This window comes from Sander vitreus, chromosome 6 (assembly GCF_031162955.1).
Source record: "Sander vitreus isolate 19-12246 chromosome 6, sanVit1, whole genome shotgun sequence".
NCBI lineage: Eukaryota > Metazoa > Chordata > Actinopteri > Perciformes > Percidae > Sander > Sander vitreus.
Window position 1 is genome coordinate 20,413,309 of NC_135860.1, and position 25,224 is coordinate 20,438,532.

General features: G+C 39.1%; 1 protein-coding gene across 1 annotated transcript; it reads right to left on the reverse strand.

Annotated features, from left to right (window-relative positions):
* Positions 1-800: 800 nt before the first annotated feature.
* LOC144519074 (uncharacterized) lies at positions 801-23,968 on the reverse strand. Its single transcript, XM_078251959.1, has 9 exons — positions 23,682-23,968; positions 22,671-22,725; positions 18,585-18,661; positions 18,321-18,455; positions 17,271-17,420; positions 15,936-15,990; positions 14,787-14,970; positions 2,166-2,236; positions 801-1,589 (listed from the first exon to the last, which is right to left on the reverse strand). Exons 1-9 carry the CDS (start codon positions 23,966-23,968, stop codon positions 801-803), a joined length of 1,803 nt encoding a protein of 600 aa, XP_078108085.1.
* Between the last annotated feature and the right edge of the window lie 1,256 nt (positions 23,969-25,224).

Consider the following 25,224-nt stretch of genomic DNA (forward strand, 5'->3'; position numbering starts at 1 on the left):
CGATATTCACTGCCACAAACAAATTAGCATTAACACACTTTAGGTGTTATTAGTTTTATTATTTTTGGACAAATTTGATTACAGACATTTTATTTATTTATTTAAAGCATCTTTTAAAGGTGCTTCTCTATAATGGTTCTCTTTTATTGTTATGGTAGAAGATAGATGTAAATAAACAAATATGCATAAGACATAATGAAGGATTATGATGTGGAACATTCAGACACAGTCTGTATGCTTACAATATTACACACAGCTTATTTTATTAACTTAAAAAGTTCACTTGTATCACTTGCTTTGGAAAATAGACAAAAATAACAAACATACAAAAGCATCTTTAAAAACAAGCAACTAGTATAATCACACCTGTTAAAAATAAACATGTTTAAACATTTAAAGTCTGACTGTTACTATTGAATTTCAATCACTCACTACAGTGCTTATAGAAAATGTATACTGAAACGATAAAGCAGCCCAAGAAGTAATAGTATGACTTAATGAAAAATAAGAATATGTATATAACTTTTATTTGTCTGTTTCAGACATGATAGTTATGAATAATGTTTCGATAAATAGCTTTTGAATACATACCTGAAATTCTGATGGTGTTTTTGTACCTGACATCATTTAGCAGCTTCTACTACTTGCTCGTTTACTTCTCAGTGCAGATTCTACATCGCCGTAAAACAACCCTTGCTTTCACTTTCTGTGAATTTGCTCTGCCACCTACATTACTTTTAGATCGTATATTGTAAAGTATTGCTTACTATTTTCAACACTGCCCATCCCACAATTTTCTCTTACATTCCTGGATTGTCTTTGTCACCATCCACCTCTTCCTCTCCATTTGCTGCATCCTTGGCTGAATTCTCGTCCATGTCCAGCTCTGCTCCATGTTCCACCTCATCATCGCCTCCACTGACCTCTCCGTTCACCTCTCTCTCATCTTCTCCTGACTCCTTGGTAGCTCCCTCTTCTGTGTCTCTCACATCTTCTCCTTGGCTACAGCCGCTACTGCTACTTCTGCCGTTATCGTTCTCTTTTGTCTCGTTATCTGACGGAGTCTTCCTCGTGTCACTGCTGTTTTCTGTCTTTTTCTGTTCCTCCCCCATGTCTACATCGTTAACTTGTTCTTCACCGCTTCTCTCACCATTTTCACTGTCTTTATCTTGCTTCGCTTCTTCTGTTTTTTTGTCTCGCTCATCCTTTTCACACTCAGAAGATAAATGGCTTCCATTCTCTTTCTCTTTACTCTCCTGGGTCTTATCACTGTTGCTACTACTGGACTCACTCTTAACATCCTCCTTACTTTCATCCGTGACCTCCTCCTTCACTTTTTCTTTTATTTCGCTCTCCTTCTCCTCAGATCCTGCTGTTGCTTCTCCCTCTTTTTCATCATTTTGCTCGGCATTCTCCTCCCTCTCTTCCCCTCCCTGTTTTTCGCCACTCGTGTTCTGGTTTTCATTCTTTTCTTCTTTGCTAGCGGAAGTGTCTGCTTCTGTGGTGTTTTCAGAAGCAACAGCCTCCTCCTTCTCTCCTGCCTTTTCACCATTGTCGTCTTCGGCTTTTGTATCACCATCTGCAGGTTTCTGTAATGCAATAATTCCACAGAAACAATTTATAGCTCTAAATATTTTAACAGGCATATAATGTAATTGGATTGCTTACAATAATTCTCCCCATGACCTACACTTTCCTGAAAGAGAGTGACAGCGCTATTGAGTGTTGAGCACTTACAAATCCAAGTGGAGCCAAAGCAAAACCAAATGTCAATCAATATGCAACAAGTAATGGAGTAACACATTAGCTGGCACATGTGAATCAATCTAATTCGTAACATTACATATGGGTGACATTTATAAGAATTCTGGGTATCTTAAAGCAGGGTTAAAGCAGTTGAAATAGAAATTTTGGGTCATAAATATGAAAATATATGCATCTCCAAAACTAAAGCAAACTCAGTTAATGTTGAATACATCATTATCCTCATATTATGGGACAGGATGCGACAAAGCACTGAACCCACATCATTATGTTAGGAAAAGTGCCTGCTGTGTGCCCTAATGAGGTGTCACATCAAACACAATGTACGTCTCTTTAAAACAACGTCATTTCTTGCTCCCATAATGGTCTATTATGTACAGTGCTGTACTGTGTGTTTATACCTCATCGGCTGGCTGGTCTGGGGGGGTCTTGTCCTCAGTATCTCTATCATCATCCTTTGATTCCAGGTCATCTGGTAATAGAGAGAACACACAGTTATATTAACTGAGCACACTGATTGCAAATAACGTCAGAGAAATGTGGGCCGATTTCACAGAAAAGTGTGCCTGTGATTTTGAAGCATGTTTCAGCGTGATATTATGACATACACGTTCCGTGATCCAAATGTGTGATATTGTGTCCTGAATGGGCTTGTTAGGCGCAATATAAGATAAAACTGAGTTATGGTTGTCATCCAGGTATAAATACATCTACATACAGTGTATTGGATTGTACACAGGCGTAAACAAACGTCTCTTGGCCAAATCAGACAAAATCTAGACAGAGAGGTTATGCAATGGTATGAATTGCATCAAAGACATTAATAATATTTTGATTCAACATTCTGTTTTGTATAAGCTCAACAGGACTTAAAGGGATACTTCACCGATTTAGCATTAAGCTTTGTATCAGTAGAAACACGGTAGTATTTTCATGTCCCCCTGAGACGATCTTCCGATGACGTAAAACGATCACGAAGATTTTTTTGCCCAGAGGCAATGGACTACAGCCAGCAGTAGGAGCTACTTCCGCATGTTTTCAACCCGCCCATAGGGGGTTGGACTGTCGTCTTTACCCGAAGCTTGCCGAAGCAAAACGAGCGTCGGTCATCTTGAAGCTTCGCTAACAGGCTCCGTCTTTTCAACAGTAAACTTTTACAACAATTGTAATGTGCATTCAAACTACCGCACATGTGTACCACCGGGATACATTGGTACAGATCGGAGAATATGCAGGACACTTTTTTACAGACGAATACTCGACACACTACGCGAGCGTCGCCTGCTACGGAGACCAGCACCTCAGCCTGCAGTGTCGCCCCAATGCCGCTAGCTGGGGAAAGGGACCTCGATAGCGGTGTGCAGGAGTGGAAAGCAGCTAGGTTCGAAAGCTAACGCTAGCCGGCCACCTGTTCCATCAAAGCTGCTGTGTTTTTGTTGTTGTGGAAACATGGCTGAACAACAGTGTACCGGACTATCTAGCTACCAGGCCGGCTGCTCTGTCGCCGGGATAAGACTAGTGGAGGTGGGCTGTGTTAACACGGACTGGTGCAGAAATGGGGGTGCTTGTATCCTAAACTATACTAACTATACTAACTGTAACTATACTAACTGCTAACTGCTGGTGCCACACTACATTCCACACAAATTTACAGCTGTGTTTATACTCTGTTTACATCCCACCAAGCGCTAATGCTAGTATGCGTTAGCTGAACTTTACGGAGCCTATAATGTGTGTGCACTAAATGTAGCCTGTTTCATATGTCGTTTTTATATATTTTAAATGTGTAACACCACTTGAGCCACGGTGAAACGTTGTTTCGTGTATATGGTTGAAATGACAACAAAACACACTTGAGTTGAGTTGACTGTCTCACTGTCTGTCTGTAACGGTAGGCGTGGCTTGGGAGTGGACTCTAAAGCAGCGAAGCAAGTGCATTCTGGGATTTGGTGTCTTTCATCCACATGAGCCAAAAACACATTTTCTGGCTTTTCTCGGCCTAGAAGCCACCAGTTTCTAAAAAAAAATCACATTTCTACTACATAAGTGACCCAATTTAAAGATATATTCATATTTTCAATGGTTAAATATCCCTTTAATGTAGCAGAATACAAAGTAACTCTGCACATTAAAGCACAGACTTTAACGTAAAACAATCCCAAATAGACTCATTTAAATGCCACTCTTGTTATGTTAAATTCTCATACCATTTATTTAGTCTGATTCTCTACTGTAATTTTACAGGCTTAATATCAGGAATATTGCTGACTACTTTTCAAGACCCTAAACCCAGAAGAGCACATTACATCATTTCAGAAACCCATAAAACCTCTCCTATAAATAAGGGAGCTCTTATTCATCCTCCAGTAAGAGACTTGTTGAAATTATACATCTTGTTTACCGCAGCTGTGTTTTCAGTCTTTAACAAAACACAGTACAAGAGTGACCCCTGGTGGTAAAGAAGAAAAACACCCACGATTATTTCAGGCAAGTAAACAACTTCCCCAGACAATGGAAGTGTGGCAGAGAGAGCCAGAAAACATGGTGGTAAGGTGAGAAGATCCTTGTTAGTATTATCACCAACACAGTAATCACCCTAATAATCCCTAAAGGTATTAAGGTAGATGTTGTTCCACTTTTACCACTGGCCAGTACACAAACGTTAAAGAGATTTATTCAGGTCCCCACCACCAGTGCCTTTTATCCCAGACACTGGCTTTCAATGTTAGGTACTCAAAATTGACTCAAAGGGAAAAATGTGCCCACCTTTTCTTTTTAATTTGAACTGCTTTAATCTGGAGAAAACTTTTCAATTTCCTATATGTTTTTCATCAAAGCCACAGTATTCTACCCAAGAACAAAAAAAAAAATCTGCTGTAATAATAGTCAAGATTACAAGAACATATATTGCCCAGTTCCCCAGAGGAATCACCTGTCACCATTTACTGTCTAAACTGCATAGTGATTCTGTGTTTTTCTGTGTAGGAAGACATCATACCACAAGTTGATACCAGCTACACACCCATTTCTGTTGAAGCAATCGGCTCAGCAAGGCAGATTTGTTGGAGTGCAAAATTAATATGGTTTTTTTTCTTCAGTTTTTCATGTGAGCATGTGCATCAAAGGCCTTAAAGTAATTAACCCTAAACATCATAAGAGGAATACAACTATACGCTCTGATAAACAACATAATTACACACTTGTTTTGAAACACTGGATGAGACTGAAATTCCTAATCAGAAATAAGCGGCAAAAAGAGCAAAGAACAGAACAGTGTAATTAATGTCTTTAATATTAGTTCCCCTTTCTACACATACAAGTTAAACAAGAAAAATGACTTGGGTAGAGATTAGAAGAGTTTATGGAGACATTTAATGCATTTCAAATGCAAAACTGATTGAAGTTTAGCTATGGTGGGAGATGAAACGTTATGGTAATAATAACGGACCTCTTTAAGAATATTTTATGGAAATCGCCTGCATTCATTAACAGCGAGGGCCGAACGATTGCGTGTAAGCAGTAAGCAGTGGATGAGCCGCTACGACTCTAAACATCTTAACGTGATTTGAGGATGAGGCATGGGCTCATGAAAATGCTAAATCAAATTAAACACAATATTTAGAATTTACCCTTCTTGCTCTTCATTGAATCCAGTAGATTTGGGTTCTGGTGTTGCAAATTGCTTGACAGTGTGTATACAAGTGTGAGTAGTCTAATGTGTCAGTCTGTCTCTTTTTTTCCTTTCATAATACACACACGCACACACACACACTTTTGATATCTTGATCTTTTACTATATACAAAATAATATTCTGTTATTTTGTATTGTATATTGTGTATTGTTTGTGTATATTATCTCTTTGATTTTTGGAGCTTGTTTGGTCAACAATGGTTGTTTTTAAACATGCTATATAAATAAAATTGATCTGAACTGAACTGAACACACGCACGCACGCAGGCACGCACACACAAGCACACACACGCACGCGCACACACACACACACACACACACACACCCACACACACATTCCCTTATACACTATTGGCACAAACTCAGACAGAGCCCACCCACACTTTGGGCGTAATGCTACATCTCATCCATCAGTGTGAGGTAAAACAAGGATGCAACAGTAAGTGTGTATAATTACTCATACAAATGGCTTTTGCTGCCATTATTATTAAAAGTAAAGTTATAAATGACATCAGAAGATGAAGCAATAGCTGGTAGTAAACTACAATAACCTCCCACTTCTCGACAAGCAAACGTCATCTCTCTTTTTACAAGCACACACACAGTCTGCCTTACTGCTGCATGATTTTAGTTTTAGGGAACTGGTCTGTTTAAAAAAAAAACAGGAGTTGTGATCTCAGTCTCTACACCTTCAGCTGCAGACAGTTGTGCAGCATTTGATGTGCTCACCCAATTCTAGGAACCCTTAAACACTGAGGGAATTCAGTGTGCAGTTTACACCAGGCAAAATGATGGCAATTCTATCCCATAAAATATGTACGGTTTATATTCATCAACTCACTTAATAAAACAACATAATATATTACAGCAGAATGAACTCAGAAGAACCCTGAACTAGAATTGTCAACAGAACTTTTTTTTCCCAATTCAAGTCCGAGAACAGTGTAATCAAACAGGTGCATCGTTTAATTTCTTACACAGGACACATTGGACTGTTGCCAATCTTCCCTTTTTTGTTGTTGTAGAAATGAGTTTAAACTCAGCAGGTAGCTGGGTAGTGAACCAATCTGTGAATAAAGCTTTTATTTTGTTGGACAGAATAAAAAAGCTACATTAATATTTCATCTTTGTCTCTTTTCATGAAAAGCCTGCTGGCAAATGAGACAATGTTGATGTGCATTACTGCACATCAGTCTTTTCTTCAGTCCTCCACTGCAGAGTTGGAGTGGACAACCATGTCAGAGACTAGCAGGGTCTAATATCATGTTTAAAAGCTTTCCCACTAATCCTTGAAGAATTTATGAGTAAAATACATACAGCACAAACAAGTTCTTGACTCCACAGGAAATCTGTAGCAGACCAGGGCATGAATCAGGGGAATTACAAATAGGTTTGTTGAGGATGTATAATATGTTGCGTTTAATAGCTGTGTAGTCACTATGTACGTAGTAGTAGTCACACTGGAGAAACCTTCGGTTAATGTTGCAAATCTTTTATTCCAGTTTCTCTTAAAGCTGTTGTGCAATTTTTCCAAGATGTTCTCAGTGCTGTGACACTTCTGGGAAAACTGAATAAAGCTTTTAGTCTGGAGACACTACTAGAAAATCATAGCAGCGAGGGTTTTCAGCTCAGAGAGAGTATTGGAAATGTCAAAAACAAAACCAAATAATGGGAAACGTTGCCTCTTTTGTATTTATTCTACTAATTGCACTATCCAGCATTTCCTGTGCAACTCGAATTGACCACCTAATATCCACAGTATAATCACAGCAGATTGTTTAATCAAGCCTCTCTCACCACAACTGTGTGTTTCTTGTTTTGGCTGTAGACGAGCATATTCTTTATTCTTCAAATTAATACCTAAATGGCAGAGGTTATAGTTCTAAATAAATTATACAAATCACAGTTTTAATACACTGTATTTATGCTTATAAACCAAGGGATGGACAAATCGTTGGCATGGCCTCAACAAGCCAATTCTACTTAGCTCTGCAGTGTTAAATAAACACTTGACGTACTACTTTATGTACCGAAATCACTCCTTGACCTGACACGCCAGCTGGTTTGTTACACAGAACCATCCGAGAAGCCGTCATTGGAAACGGTTTGCAAAAGGGCAGGCACTTTTAAAAGAATACCTGGCAGGATTTACCATCTGTCTATTGCTACCGCCATTGTTGTTTTGAATGAACAGTCGCGGCTGTCACACACACCTAAACTTCGCTGTAGCTGTCAGTAGCTCCTCACCGGACGCTGATAGGTTCGGTGAGCTGGTGGTTCAGACCAAAGATTCTTTATCACTAAAGATTAAAGCGCATTACCCGCTGCACCAATGGTATGAATGGTACACACTTCCTGTCTCCTAAATGGGTGTGGTCTCATTGGATGGATGGAAGAAAAGCTATATTTGTATAATTTATTGATATTTAGTTTTGCTAACATTAGATATTTACACAGCTAAAAGGCTAACGAACGTTAATTGACGTTAGCTCATCAGTATTGCTCGCAAGATCTGTTGCTGTGACAGAAAAAACAAATTTTCTCCTGATGTGTCCGTCTGAAAAATGCCATTTTAGTGTCAGATTTTCGGTGGATATTTGGCTTGTGAAAAACGGGTCCAGTATTTACTTTGGTGACATTATCTGTGTTTATGTTTACTTCTCCCATTGGAATCAATACACTCAGGATCTGCTGCTAGTCTCCTAAAGAGGCGTGGCAGTGGATAAACCCATGTGACACAGATACAGAAAATTACTGAGTTGGGGTGTCTCGGTTCTAAACCATCTCTGGTTTAGACTCAAACATCTGGCAAGATGGATTTTCGTGTAATATGTGATTCCGCAATCTCGCGAGAATCCAGCTGCCGTGAAAGGTATCAGGAAAATCATTGGGCTTAGGGTGATGCATGTTTGGCAATCAACAATCCAGCAAATCCCAGCTGAGCAAATCCAAATTAAGATATTTGTAATGCTCAAAAGTCACTACAACAACTCTATGAACGGGCTATGCCATCACTTTTACACAGAGTTCAATTTACTTGTCACAAAAAGAACTACTTAGCCTGTAAAAGCAGTGCTTTTTTGAATGACAGATGATATTGAGTAGCATTATTGAAAATGAAGGATCCAGTATTTCCGGAACGTGACCCACTAGGGACTAAAATTCACAATATTTCCTCTCCTTTCTTCAATTTGACCTTCTTTTTTAAATTTCCAAACTTTATGGAAGTGCAATGCTAAATCGCTCAATGAATGAGCCTGGTGGAAACTGTGCTTCGGACTAAACTATCATAAGTATAATTTTTCTGAACATATTTAATGCACTAAAAACAGATACATTGGTCTTATATTGTGTGTGGGAAGGACATATACAATTGTAATGTAAATTATTTCTAGTGTATAACATCCTTTAAGGTTTGTTTTAAAGATGCATTTGAATAAAAGTATTATGAGTGCCTTTTGTCTACAGTACTGTGCAGCCCTGTGCTTAGATAGCTTTGACATTAAATCGGAAGAAAGCTCTGCTTAGCAATGTTGCAGTCAGACAGGCAGAGTAATATTTATAAAAAGGTCATGGCTTCAGTTAAATATTTTAATAATTCATGGAGTTGCTCTCTCTCACTTTCCTTACAGTTGCTTGAAACCTTATCATCCAGTGTCTTCATCATATCAAATGTTTATTAGGTTGAATATTGGATTATGGAACGTAACTGGCAGCACAAATATTTTAGGTCAGTAAAAAGGAGACTCAAAACAATAATTATGTCTCAGAACACAGGCACAGCCCACTGTGAACTAGAAGTCGTTATAGTAGATTTATCATTTATCATCTAAAATGTAAATTTATATCTCTTTGCACCCTGAACTGCATTATTTGGACAAAAACTGATGAATGACAGACGTGCAACATTTGAAAGTGTTTGTGCGACTGCATTATAACTGACAGTGATGAACACAAAGCACTTTGCTGTACCAACACAGCAACTTCCTAAGCCCAATTCCAACACATGATGTACATTTCAGATCTTCACACATGTATAATGTTTACTCTTGCCATTTAGGTTGATTGTCAAAGCTGTTTCAGGCTGATACAAACCCTGCAGATGGTCCTATCACAGCTACTCCAGATGTGGGTCTACTAGCTAAACCTCGACAAAAATGCTAAAATGGGCAACGCAGGCTAGATTAGAAGTGACAGAAATTAAGAAAATTTGCATCATTAAAATTGTCACACGTCACCCTAAACCTATACTTTAGGTGCCACAGCCTGCACTGTTGTATGTCACAGCTGAAACACTTGTTAACAGATTAATGTGGCAGATTAGTACAGCTACCCTGCACTTTAATCCAGTAATCCTGCATCAAAGGGTCATGAAGAACCTTTTATTTTCTGATGTGAAAAGGAAGAGATGAAAAGAGAGGAGGAAAGAAGGAGGGGATTGGGAAGGATGGCCGTGTTGCCTGAAATGTGACATGCGAGGGAGTGCAGATAAAAACAGTCACGCATATAACACACACATAAATACTTTTAACGCAGTGCTCAAAAAACATATTTTCTAAGAACTTGGCAAGAGAAAAAAACTTCCTTTAAAGGTTGCCATCTCTCATCCTTCTCTGCTGAGCCTCTTTACACAGGCGCACGATTTCAGACACACAGTCTCTTTGTGTCCACATCTCTTGCCTCCCAACACTGTTTTGAACTTTATTTCACTTTGACAGGAATTATAGATACATATGCTAACAGGGCTAATTCCCCAAGGCAGCATCACATTTTATGACACCAGAGGCAGAAGGTTGATGTGGCTTGTGCATGTGCAAAGGCACGCATAAACACACAGACACACTCACATATGCAGCCATCTTCATTCCTCTCACATTCAACTTGCAAATAATACCAAGGATGTTTCAATTTTGAGCTTTGGAAATTATTTTTTTCTGAAAGAATACCGCAATTTAAAAGTCCCATGACTTCCCTTCAAGGAAAATAATAGGAAAGGACATAATGTGGACCCATTGTGTGTCATGAATTGAATTGGCTCCTGCTACATTAAAGGATGCATCCTTGTACATAAAATGAGGCAAATAGCTTCTCAGAACATAAGGTTTTGTGTAAAGTGGATGTCTTTGAATGTTTTAATACAAGCCTGGGCAGAATTACTTGGATTATTTGAAACTCACCTTCTCCAGACTTGGATATGTGAAACAAAAGGCAAGATGAACCTAACTGAGATATTAAGACTGTACAATTGAGATACAAAATTGCTGTCTGTGTTTGTGTGTGAAAGAGCACGGGAGCAAGGCCTTAGAGTGTGTGTCTCCAAATTCTCGCTGGTGTAAAATCTACTATTAACTGGTATTGTTTTTAGTTGTTTTGAACCATTTCTTGTTAACCATATTGCTGTTTTTCAGGCTGCTGAGACTGTGTGGACTAAATAGCTTCCAAAAGAATCCCCATAGCAACTACACGTGAAAATGTGTTTGATGTATAGTACTGTCAATCGTAACTATTGTGTAGCTTGTATGGCAAACAAGTAATTTATAGCATTGTGCCCTACAATTGACCTGCAACAGAAATAGCCTGAAGTGATTTTGTTTAGCTAGAATTTTCTTCCATTGAATAAACTTGTTTTTCATAATATTTAAAAGACAGCTCAGATAGAGGTGATTGACAAGTCAATCACCATATCCACAGTATTATCAGCTCCTGGCATGGAGGTATTATCCAACGTTATTTAATCACAGCCGTGTGCGCCGCTCTGCAACTATTTATTTAAAAAAAAAGCACAAAGGTAGTAGTAGTTGCATTGTGACTCAATTAGCCTCAGGAAACATTGTTCGATTCAATGAAATAGATTACAATATGCTTATCTGAAACTAAACTCAAACCACACTGTTGATGTTGTGTTTTAAAACAGCACCTGCATGTCATATTTCAATGCTGTAGAGTTCTCAGTCCAATTCTTGCCATTATCTTAAGAGGGCAGATACCAATCATGTTCAGAATAGACCTGACAAGGACACACACACACACACAAACACACACACACATCCTATACAACACATGTAAGATAATCACTAGACCCCCCCTTCTCCTTTTGTTGTGCTTTCCTCTCTCTCCTCTTGTCCATACCTTTCTATCTGCCCCTCCTTCTTGAAGTGCAAAGCTCTTTTGTTGATTTTCAGAGCAGCAATTTGGCCTCAGCGAGGGGCAGAGGCAAGTAAAATTCTGCTTTGATTACTCTAAATGGGGAGATTATCCAAATGAAAGGCAATTATACAAACCCCACCCATCCCTCTAACCTTCAATATCTCTGCCTTTTTTCTCCAACACAATGCTCATGCTCCACCATCTCATGCTATTCATCATACTCCCTATTCAATTCCACCTGTACTATTTTTTCTCTCTTCACTTCTCTTTCCTAATGTCCTTCTGCTTTCATCAATCACAACCTTTTATTCCCTCTTCTTTAACCTTCTCTTTTATCCTCTCTTCTCTTTACATCCCATATGCCCTAACATGCCAAAACACATCATTTCTTATTTCTAATATATTTGATTATTCTCTCTTTTCCCATTCCTGCTGCTTCACATTTTACTTCTTCTCTTCTCTACTTTTCTCAAGAGAGCCATTAACTGAACTGGTCACAAAGGCACTTTCAGAAAGAGAACACTGATGAGGACATCATATTTCTATTTTGAGGTTAGCAACAACTGCTGATTGGTCATAAACAACCTGAACACTGGCCAAATTAGACTGATGATTTACTCAATTTAAAAGGGCTCCCATAAAGTATAACTATGCTGGGTGAAGCGTATGACAGGCAATGTGTCTTGTTGGTTAAGTTTTTTTAAGCCAAATGTCTTTGTTATAGTAAGTTCAAATTCATTCTGTGACCTTTGCTGCATGAGTTGTCACACTGCCTCCCCCTTGTCTTTGCTGTCACTCACCAGTGTGTTCACTCTAATGAAGCAGAAAAGTCAGAAGCTTTGCAATACAGCAGACAGAAACTGCTGGAGTTCTCCTCAGTCTGGCTCCCTGCAGCTGATAGACAGTGAATAATGGGGACTGGCGTACCACCACACACACACACAAAAACTAACCTCCCTGTCACAACAGTGTCGGCACAGAACAGAGGGAGAATCTCGAGTTACGGGGTCACTCTGTCTCATTTGTCTTTTTTCTTCCCTCTCTCTCTATTATTTGCTTGTTTCAAAGCCTTTTAGTTTGTGCATCTCTTTTTCTCTCCCCCCCTCCCTCCCTATCTCACAAATACATTGATAATGACATGACACCTTCATAATAATCTTTTGTTTTCATTCCAATGTTCCTGCACACCAGAGATCTGAAGTGTAGGTTTCATGCTGTGTTCTTTCCACAGCCTCTGCCAGGCAGCTAACCTTTTGGCTGCATTCCTTTTGGCACCAGATTGGGATGTGTTTACCTCATACCCAGCCGGGGCAGGGTTTCCCGAAGAGATGATACCTACAAAAACACCTCTGTGCTGCTGTAAATCACTAAATAAAGTTGGTATGAACACTGTGTCCCTATTGAAAAGCTAAACTGGACAAACATGACCACAAGACTAAACGTAGCAGCTAATGGGTACACAAGTAATTTGTTGTCGGTAAGCCCATGGGAAGCTATGATTTCAGTTTTGTTTGCTTTTGAGAAGCCAAATGCACAAATAACATTTCAGCATTGTTTTCCTTAGGGTGAGAAGAACAAGACAAAAAGAGTAAAGAAACGTGTGGGAAACCTTAACCTGCTGTAGCTTACAAAAAGTCTGTTCAGCACCATGGACAGAGAAACAGAGACAGACTCAATGCCGTGCAGAGCCTGCATTACATACCGTACACTACACCTAGCTACTAAGCCAGACAAATAAAGAGATATTGTTCATGCAAACACAACAGCATTTAAAAAAGACTGTATAGGTCAAACGTGAAGGGTGCATGAGAATGTAATATGGTCTCCAAGCCATTCAAACAATCTTTTCTAATGCCTGATCTTGTTTTCCAAGCTGCCTGTCTGTTAATTTAATCTTTGGTCAATGTCACCCAAGGGGACCAATAATGCAACATGGTATTCTCCGCCTGTAATACGACTTGCCACACAATCTGATGCACAGAGGATTTTAAGGGGGACATTACATGTTTCAAATGCACACACAGACAAAAGACACACACACACACACACACACACACACATTTCTCATCCCTCTTTTGACGCAAAATGCCAGCTCCCCTGAACCACAGACACAATTCTCCACGCTCCTTTGGGCTTCTGCTGTCAAGTCTCCTGCCAGAGGAGCAAACAGGCAACATCTATCATGAGCCACAAGATGACGTAATGGTGGTTCATACCGCAGTAGGAGTTATAATAAGGTCAGCAGTAGTCTGCAGACAATCTACCCTTTTAATGTAAAAGTTAAAAATAAAAACTGCTCTCAATTCCCTGTCACAATGTTATATATAATGTATATGGAAAACATCTGTTAGGGTCACAGAGCAACAAAAAATCTTATTGTTCAGATGATGGCCACCTGCCAATGAGCACAAAAGCAAAAACTAGAGTTTCTGCAGGACATAATATACTGATCATAAGTCCAGAAGATGGCATAATGTGTTACTTGTAATAGAAGGTAATGTCATCATGCTAGACCTACTTTCAATACATCTTGCTATATTTCTTATTGCAGAGCAACAGTGCCACTATGTGGGCATTTAAGAATGCAGCAGGTTACATAAGATTTCAAAGGCCATGCATTACATCATATATCTGTATATTGTATAATTCTTACTGTATATAAGCACAGTTTGTGCACACGTTCGTGGAAATTATTCATGGGAGAAGACAATTCAAACAGTGATATTAAAAGGCCAGGTAGCACTTATAGTATGTGACATTCTTGTGAGAAGTGTCCTTAAGCCAGGCATTCATCGTCTTGATTGCAAAAGCACATGCAACCACACATGTAAGCATACACCCATTTGGTTATTTACTATATCATGGCTTTATGAGAAGAAACACACAATCTCTCCCACTTTAAATAGCACATGTGGACAAATATTAACATAAAATTCACAACTATGATATCCTTATATGCGGTGAGTGCGTTATTAATATATAACATAGATATATTCATATACTAATATAAAAGACTTCTAAATCAATTGAATACTATAAGAATAGTACTGAACCAAAAAAAACACTTGTTGAAGCTACAATACTCGAAAGCCACAGCCACATTGTATTTGCCAGGCCTGTTTGTATTATCAGGTATAAACATATTCCACTCCTATCCATACTGTTCCATTTGTTTCTGCATTACCATTGTCAGATATGCCGAGAACCATGCTTTGTCCACTCCTCCTCTTCCTGAGGGCCTTGAGTTTGGCCTGAGAGATCTCTCTGACGATGGAGGATATGTGCTCCTTGTTGCGGCCATTGTGGCCTGGAGGAGAGGCCTTGGAGTCTCCATCTCGACTATCACTGCATCGGACCATAGACGTACCCTAGACGAAAAAGAAGTCTATTTCAGTTGATGAGAAATTGTGGAAAAGAATACAGAGACCAAGAATAAATGTATATACAGCATTAGAATATAAACAAAATGTACAAAATATGTTGTATGTAAATTCATTGCTTCTGTTTGTCTAAAGCTCATGACCTGGCAACCCAAGAGTTCGGTCAACAATCTTTAATAATGTGCCACAGGAGTAAAGGCAGAAGTGTACATTGGACCGCAGGGATAAGACCTCTTCCTTCCCCACGAGGCCAAAGTGATAAACAGCAGCTGGTATTATGATTGTTTTTTTTACAGCCGTCATCCAGAACAGCATATGTGTAAGTGTGCAACATGGTACCCACAGCTGCAGTGGGTAGAAGGCAAAAACAATGCCAGAATTTGAAGTAGAGTGAGACTGCAGCTCTCCTTGCTGTCGCAAGGAAAATAACCAATAGGAACGCTCTCTGTTTCTGAAATTACCTGTGATTGACCAAAGTCTCCTATCACAGCAATATTATCTAAAGCCTGAAAACAGAGCCAAGAGGAGGTGCAGAAGTCTAGTCTTAGACCACTTAAATTACAATATGATAAACAATAATAATTTCTACCACAGCTTTAAAGAGCTTGAAAAATGAGAACTGTGTTAACTAACTATTCAAACAACAAGGCAAAATAATTGTTGAACTAGGCTAAGTTTTAACATTTGAAGAATGATTGCTAAGCTAAATGTTTCGTCCATCTACCCATTCCTCATTGAATTAACTCAAAGCAACAAAATCATACAGAAATTCAAATACTTTCCTCTATTTGGTGTATGTTCAAGAATGCTGTGCTAATTATTTCTATGCAAGTTGGTTTATGTAATCAATGTATGGTACACCAGCTTTAAAAATGTTGGATTTCTTAGTTCCAATTTTAAAACAAAGCTAAATAATTAAAACAATGAATGCGAAAGGCACGGGTAATTCTTACATTTCCATTTTGCCTGGAGAATCTGTAGATAGGCGGTAGAGAGTAAGCTTTCATTCTGTAAACAAAACAGACACAAATAATTGTATTAACATAAATGCATGGTATGTAGTGCTTTCCTTACAACACTGATTTATCAACAAAGACATCTGAAATTAGCCATGTAATTGTGTAAACCACAATAGAACTAAAGTTCATCTGAAAATGAAAAGTTGGCGGTTTAAACACTGTGCTGTTAGATATTTGATTAATAAGTAATATACAGTACATACCTTAATGTAATATGGAAGGGTTGTTAAATATAGTGTGCTTAAGAAGCTGTAGCTTTGTGTATGTGCATGTGAAATGGCTGATTTTGTTCATTTCTACAGTGTAAATATATTTCCAACATTGCAATAGGAAAGGCAACACTTTTATTCACATGCAGCAAGGTATCCATCCTTAAAATAATATCTGGAGCTAAGCGATGTAGGTTTCAGGAGATTGGAAAGCATATATTAGCCCCGGGGGAGTAATTAGTTGCCACACAGGAACACAGACAAACACAAACTGAACGGTCTCCAAGAACCATCCCTGATAGCCATAGTATTATATTTTTACATTTCCACAACTGTTCACAGAGGACTGAGGAATCTACGTACTGACGGATACTAAAAATGTGCATCATTGGCCAATGCTGTTTGTGTAAATGAATAACTTCAGGTACCTTGCTCAATAAAAAAATGTTTGAGTGAAGACATACGTAAGCACAATTTGCATCTATGCTAGTTTCATGTAGGATCTACCTACATGCAACATTTCAAACGAATGTATCAGTTTGCGCAATTTCAAAGTTTTATCTGTAACATAGGACACTTATGAGTGCAGATGAGCAAAAAGAAGAAAATTACAGAGCCATAAAGGCACATGCAATTATGATATTATTTTTGCACTGGTTGTGCTATATACAGGGAAGGACAAAAACATAATGCCTTTCTGAATACATTCTAATATTTATTGACAATTTATTATTGATATTTCTGTAGCATATATGGTTGGTTTTTTTTACGAGATGGGGTTGCTGAACCCCAAGCCCAACCTTTCACCATTTCTGGTTTGTGGTGCGTTTCATGTTTTGGAGTTAATTTGTTAGTCCAGGTAATGAATTACAGTCTCATACCACATGTGACCAGACTTAGGGTTTTGTAAAAGCTGTCTCGGCACGTCAAGCCCAACTAACCCCTGCTTCTGTGTAGTGAAAGCTGCAGTCAGTACACCAGTTTATCTATCGCAGTATTTCATACCAGCAGCACAAGACAGGGAGTGAAAGTGAGTTAAGTATTTGCAGATGTGGCTTACCCATTGACCCTCCTTGTCATTCTTGGTTTGGTGAAGAGAAGATCACTGTAGGGCAGCTTCTTAAACCTTTCTCTTCCCACAGCCACATACAGCTGACCACCCTCCAGCTGATTCCCATCAGTCACCTGCTGGCCTTCATAGGTGTAGAGACTGGAAAACAGACACAAAGTCAAAAGCCCCATGGGTTCCATCATGTGTTTACCATAGACAGTTAAAGAAGTGGACAAAGTGACACCATTGTTTTTTACAGAGACCAGTGAAGGATATTAGAAGCACTTTTCTGAATGTAGGTATATGTAAGGAGATAACATAGGCACAGGCTAATTATTAGCTAATTAACTAAAATGCTAGTTAACATTAGTAATTATACTTAAATAGCTAATGTAAGTCGAAACTGCCTGCAGGCTTCTCCTGTACTGTACGGTAATTCCTCTACTATGTGACAGTAAGTTGCATGGTTATGACACAATCGTTAGCCTATTTTTACAAAAACGTATACTACGGAGCCATAACGTGAGATACAAGTTAATGGAGCCTTTTATACATTGTCGTGTTTCTTTAGAAAAAAAAATGGACAAATAGAGTCTTTAGACGCTTCAGATGTAAAGTTATTCACTGTCAAAGTGACGTCAAAATGAATGGCAGTCAATGATATGCTAATGGCGGGTGATGGCTTAATAGCAACAAAATGGCTCCATAGGAGCTACGCTTTGTGGACGCTCACTTACCCCCTTGGTGTTTACCAGTTTGTCAAGACGCACTTGAGTTGCAGAGTATCCTCCAATAATCATGTGGTCATTTATTAAGACAGTTAAAACATTAACAAGCACACATTGTGTTTAAATACCACCAGAGCAAAGATAAACGTCCATGTTAACAATGGCAACTTAAAGCTGTTTTTCTTCATTGATATACATACGTATACAGCAGGCAAGTGCTAGACATGTGGCGTTAGTCTGAGACTTCTGTCACGTATTGTCCTTGAGTTACTTTGTTAACAAGTAAAGACAGTCTATATGTGAAGTGCAAGCATTTTTGTTTTAGCTGTACCTTCGGACACCCCCCAGGACTTTCAAACCCATCTTCTCTGTGATCATCTCTAGTATTCTGTCAAACTGGCCGAGCATCCTCTGGTGGACCAACAGCCTCATTGCAGGGTCCAAGACATCGCCATTTGCTACCACACTAAGTAGAGAAAAAACAACGGTTAAAACAAACACTGACACAGACTGGTTTCCCTCATCAAGTATATCCCTCTGAGAAAATCAAAACAGCATGAAATGGTTCATGTGAAACAGGGCAAATTGAACTTACAATATTGTGCACGGCTCCTTGATGGGTTTCAGGAATCGAGCTGACACAATGAAACGATTCGGTGGCAGTGGTCTGGCCTGGAAAAGAGGGATACAAAGAGTAAAATATGTCAAACATACAATTGCTCAAAGATCATTAAAGATTATCTGGCACACAGATTGCCTAAATCTGGTATGGGCAATGAAGCTAAAAGTACATAAAGAAATGCCTATAAATATAAATGCCTATAAACACACATAAATATATTCTGGGTTCTGATAACAGGTAACCTAAGCATGCTTTGAAAGCTTGTTAGCAGATCAGTGTGTCCAGTTGGGATTTAAGGACAGCTCTTGTTTCCCAGTGGAGACTCAGAACAACAGACCTGTGTAAACTTTAGGGACTTTTGCTTCAGGGACCAGCGCTAACACTGGGTTCAATATTTATTTGTAGTTGGTAAGGACAACATTTAAGGTCCTAAATATAGCTGTCCATGTCAGGGCAGTCAACAGGGCTAAAACTGTAAATGCTCTAGAGCAGAGATCTTCAACAGGGAATCCGGGACTCCTAGGGGGTCCTCAGAGTGCAAGGGGGCCTCCAAATTATTGTTAATTTTTGAAACCTTTTCAAATTAAAATTATTTAACATGAATATAACATTATTAGCAAATATAAATCCCCACTGTTGATAGACTTCCTGGCCTATGGGTAAGGTAGTCAGTAAGGTAGCCATCCACAGATCCTGAGGAATCACTGTGCCACATGTATGTTTAACATCAAAATATTTATAAAATCACATCAACAATTATTATTTTGATAGCTTGATATTCTATGCACTAAAAAGGTATATACAAAGGCTTTAGGCTGCCCTACACTTTATTGTAGGCCCAGTTTAATATGCAACTTAATTTTATACAATATTAGTAGTAGGGGGTCACTGCTCTGTCTCTCCTTCAGTTAAGGGGTCCTTGGTTTAAAAAACGTTGAAGACCCCTGCTCTAGTGACAGAACTGTTTGAAGCCAAGAGTGGCAACAGCTTGATGTAGCACCATGTGTTAATTGTAGACAATAATATGTTTATGGATTTAAAAATCCATACACTTTGTTTCTCCTTTTGCTGTGAGAGATTTCAATACATGGTACAAAAAACATTGCGTGAAATAAAAAGCTTTTACCCCTGACGGCAAGAAGAAAGAGCTATTGTACACACTAAAATATTCCCTCTCATCTCTGTGACAGCAAAAGACTGAGCCCTCTCTGTAATTCTTTGAGGTTTTGAGGTTGCAAACAGTGAGCACTGCAGGTCCTGTCCCATAACACCTGGTAACCCACTGTGACTCTAAGACTATGATTTGGATCCTCTGAGAGAGACACAAAGAGAGAGATAAGGAAGGAGATATATTAGAAGTATTCTGGGGGCCTATGAGTGTACCCTGGCAACAGAGAAGTCCAAGAGTAGATTTCAAAAACTTACATTATAAGAACAAAGTGTGAGACATATACAGAGGTATACCAGTAACAAAGGCATAAGGCCAGAACACTAACACTAACTGCATAAAATAATATGGTGAGGTTCTTATAACACAGAAGATGATTAATCACTAACAAAATGCATTTTTATTTACATAATTGCCAAAATAAGCAATACTGCTTGATAAAAAAATGCAATGGACTAGTAGAAACCCCATAACCAATCCAAGCCAGGAACAAACCGAAAACAAGCAAGGTGAGGCATGGCTAACTCGTTAGGGAGCCATTAAAAGCACTAGATTTGTTTTTCTATTGATAATGATTTTTATAGGCGCATGATCTTTGATTTTATGCCGGAAGAGTCCCCTCAGCTCTTTTTAGTGCCCATGTACACGTTCGGCGAAAACAATCATGTTTTCCTGTTAGTGCTAAGCAGGGACGTTACATTCAATGCTGCTTATACACTTTACTAAATCGCACACTCACTCGATTCCATCTAGAGAGTGCAGATGCTAGATGCAGCTAAATTAATAAGCAAAGTCAGTGCTAATTTATGAAGGATATTGTGTATAATAAGGTACTACATCACCTAGTCTCATTTCACCTAAACACTAAATTAATCTACCAGCATCACTGTTTACTGTAACCAGTAGGTTACTTGAAGTGTAGTCTGGATTAACTGGAGTACATTTTCAGGATAAAGGCTGACATTTGGCGCGCTCACCTTCCGCTCTCTGTGTGATGCCGTTCCCAAAATCTCATATTTCGAGCTAGCAAGCCACACGCAAAAAATTGTAAGTTTTGAAGAAAATATGGATCATGCAATAAGGCAGGCAGTTACTCTCTAAGTAGAACGTTTTGGTGGGATGGCTGTAGAGGAAATTGATACGGTGATACACTGGTAAGAGCAAATTACATTTAACCATGTATCCAGCTAATTTAAATAGCTCACATTACTGTATTGTGTGCACAGGCGAGTTCCTTCCCAAGACCATTTAGCAGAGCCACAGTCACTGCGACCGCCGGCCAAGGTGATTGTGATTGGTTGAAACTAAGAACTGCGAACAACCCAGAGCAATTTTTTCTCTTATCCCACAATGTATCTGAGGTGTAGCCAGACCTTACTCCACAGCACGGTGGAGATAGGGCTGGCAATACGAGACTACTTGAAGTGGGTCCTCTCAATTCCACCTAATCAAACATAGAGCAATAAAGAAGCCCATTTCAAGGTAAATGGAAATTTAAGAACAATAGAAAAATGAGTATAAGCAACAAAAAAAGAAGCATTTCTTTATAGTAGGGACTATTGTCAGAAGCTGGGTTAATAATATGCCACATACAGAATAGTACATCTGAAGCAGTAACCTTCCTATAATTAGCCCTTTCTATAATGCTCCAAAAGGACAAGAAACAAACTTGCCAACCATCCAGCCGGCTAAGACTTCTCATCATTAATCAACACAATCAGGCAGGTTAAGTGGGGTAGTGAGGGGGAAGCAGGGTCCTTGTAAACTAAATTGGCTCTTCTTATGCTCGCCACGTAATCAGAGCAGCAACAACAAGCCCTTGAGGTTACCTGTGATGAATGATCTTATTGCAGGTGCTAAGACAAAATCAAGACCACAGAGAGCAGTTGCTGATTCACTTTGTATGATTAACATGTTAAGCCAATGCTGTCTGTGGCCAGAGACAAAGATAAAGTCAAAGAAAGAAATGGGCAGAACACTTGTAGTACAGAGTACCCTGACAAATCAGTATGTCAAACTGTCGCACACATTTAGTTGTTGCCATGTTGTCACTATAACAACATGAATGGGGTTAATATGGTTTGGTAATGGGTGCTAGTACCAACATCTGTGCCTTCCCTAGAATACTGTAAATGCTATTACGAAAAACATAACTCATTTGGAAAGATGACCTGAAGTTGACTTTTAAAACAGAAACAATACACCCTTGAACTTGTTTTTAAGCTGCTGTTTTGCCTGTGACTTCATAGCTGGTGATTAAAGATGCATTGAAAAGGAGGGATGATTATGATCCATAAATCAATAATGCATGGCCATTGAGACCACAACAAAGTGATTATTCACAGTGAACAATAGAGAGAAATGCTAAACATAACACCTTGCTTAAATGATCTTTCTAAAACCTTTACACTATGGGTGGGGCAGGAGTGCAGAGGTGAATCCTCATGTATCTTGCATTTAGTCGCAGTTTCAAATGTTGTAAAGTTGGATTGAGTGAGAAGGCTGTAACTGAAACCACCGCCGGTGATGGGTTTCATTAATCTCTAGAAGGTATTACTTAATTTCACTAGGAAACACAGTTCCTACATGGCAATTCATATTTGATCTGGATTCTGGATGAATTCATCTTCACAAAGCTGGGGTCAAGTCTTAAAGCTAATCAACACATGTGAACACACCACTATTCACTACAGCTATTGCATTACTTTCCTTATGGCATTTTACTGCATTCAACAGGAACTTGCCTTTCTAGACAGACTAAACACACAAATGACTTTCTTCCTGTTTTTATATATATATATATATATATATATATATATATATATATATATATATATATATATATATATATGAAAGAAGGCATGCTTACTTTAGCAGAACTTTGAACTTACCTGCATCGGAAGAGTCTGCATCATCCTCTTCCTTCTCGAGCCTATCTGTAGGTAACTACAGACAAAACATAAAGTAAAGTAAGACTCAGCACCCTGATTTTCAACAGCGGTATGTATTTTTAACTCATAAATTAAGAAATATCATTTCATGCCATTATTTATAAATGTAAATGTGAGAATACTTTTCTTCGCTGCTAGCTGTGCTGCCAAAACATAGTTTAATGTAATATCTACCTCTTATTTTATTAATAGTCAGTGTGTAGCCCCACATTGTGAAAAAAAACTAAATACTACTACTAAATAAAAAACATTACTAAAAAGGGTAGTTGGAGAATCATTTGTGAATCTCTTGAATTAAATCAGATTTTCCCCACAATTCCTCTGGGTATTAAAGCAACAACTGAATGGTATGCAGTGAAAGGACAACAGGATGATGACTATGGAAACGCATATGTTCTACCAGTTCTGCAGCAGATAACATATACAGTACCCACATCTTTACCTGGCATTAAAAAAAATGATGTCAAGGAGCATGGTGACAGTACACAAACGTCATGGCCACTAATACCTTCGCACTTAACTTTGTCACCACTACATTCTATGAATAACTCACTGCACAAATCTTATTATCCGCAGTATAAGTCCACTTATTATATATTAGAGCAGAGCAGAGTCACATAAACTTTAAGAACATAGTCAACAGGTATGATGCTCAGTGAGATATTGATTTTGTATACTGATCGATTGACCACATTGTAATTGACTGTGGAATCCAGTTAGTGTGTGCCGTATGTCAACTAAGATTTTAATTAGGCTACTTACTATTAACAGCAATTACAACTGACCAGCATGCCTTCCTGCAGGCAATACGCCTACTGCAGTAGATGGGTAACCTGGTCAGCCACAGTATGCATGTTAAATTGTAACGGTACTGATATTCTTCAGGCTAAGTTACTGTGAAAAAACAACAATTTGAAAGTAGTAATTTGTCAAACGTAAGTCAAGTCTTACTCCATTCTTTTGAATCTCTCCCTCCCAGCAGCGACGTACTGCTCCCCGCTCTGCAGGCTCTCCAAGCAGTCCACCTTGTGGCCTCCTCTCGGTGTGTAGATGTTTCTCACCGCTCCAAATGGTGCTTGTATCCCGCCGGTCACCTCTCTCAGCAAAGTCTCAAAGTTGGACACCCTCTTTTGGTTTATTACAATCCGGCGAGCGTCGTAGTAAGGGTCGCCGTTTCGGTACATGAAAATGTTCTTCACGACGGGCTGTGACAGAAAGTTTGGCTTCTCAGAGCCCATCGTTGTGCGTGAAAGCAATTGCCGGTACGCGACAGAGAGAGAGATCTTTGTTACAATAAACGTACAGCAGCTTGACTCCAATTGCGAGCCAAAGGCTTATAGGCCATTATAATAACAGTAGGCCATTATAATAACATTAGAGCTGGTCCATCCTGGCCAAATGTTTAGGGTTGAGTGGGGCTAAACGCGGCACGCAGATCTTCGAAGTTTACAGTTTGGACACAGAAGCGTTCAGGGCGAAAGGCGACTCCCGGGTTAAAGATGAGGTTAGTGGATAAAACATATGAGCGCATGCATCAAACTGTTGATATTCCCCGGCGTTATGTCAACTCTCCATACATTTTTCAAATCTCAATCCGCTGCAGCGGAAACGGCGCAGTTATTCGCTTCGCGTGCACCGCTACGCAACAGGTGATGGTTTGGCCAAACGGGTCTCTGTAGTTTCCCCAGGATATATGCTGGGAGCTGTATCGTGGGAGCTCATCTGTTGGGACGTATCCATGGGAACGCGCCGCTGTTTTCTCACCGCTTACTAGGGACTTCACACAGCCGTAATGAACAGGGAGTCAGTCATTCATTAAGTGATAAGTATATAACAATAGGCTTATTTAATCAAATGTGCAATGTCAGTGTAGGAAACAAAGACTCATGAAGAGCGCTGTGAGCAGAGGAAAAAAAGTAGAAACTTAGAAAGGTTAGACTTAGACGATGCAAAACCCTCCAACAGCCACGTGAGAAAGTTAATTGGGCATCAAGAGAATTGAAAACCCAGCTGTGACATCTAGAGAGTGGGACAAAAAACATGTTTGTTCTGTGTAATTGTGTTGCATAACAACAGGGATGTACTCTATGCCCTTAAACATGGGCGATTTTAGACCCTCTTTAGGGTGGCTCAAGCCCCCCTAAACTTAATCTCAGTAAATATTCCGAATTTGTCCGAGAGAAAACTAAGATTAAACAGATAGTCCAGCTAGCTGTATCAATTTACCATGCAGAGATCTGAGGAGAAGTTAACCATAGTCCTCATAATTAAAATTCCAACACAAAGAAAGCGGAAGGAAACGGACAAAAACAGACATCCGGCGGAATTTCCCATGGCACCGGAGCAATCACAGAAGTGGAACTTCAAGGATATAGACTAGTGTCGTCATGACCCCTTTCATCATCAGCAGCAATCAGCGGCACAATTACTGCCCTATTGAGACATGGTGGGTGTCAACAATAAACTCAGTTAGGACCAAAAGCCCCAAAAGAAC

Excerpts from the sequence above, each read along its gene's own strand:
- LOC144519074 (XM_078251959.1), bottom strand. The coding sequence starts at position 23,968 with ATGGGCTCTGAGAAGCCAAACTTTCTGTCACAGCCCGTCGTGAAGAAC. Across the intron at positions 22,726-23,681 it reads GAGAGATTCAAAAGAATGGA|TTACCTACAGATAGGCTCGA; the intron begins GTAAGACTTGAC and ends TTTTGTCTGTAG. Across the intron at positions 1,590-2,165 it reads CAGACCAGCCAGCCGATGAG|AAACCTGCAGATGGTGATAC; the intron begins GTATAAACACAC and ends ATTGCATTACAG.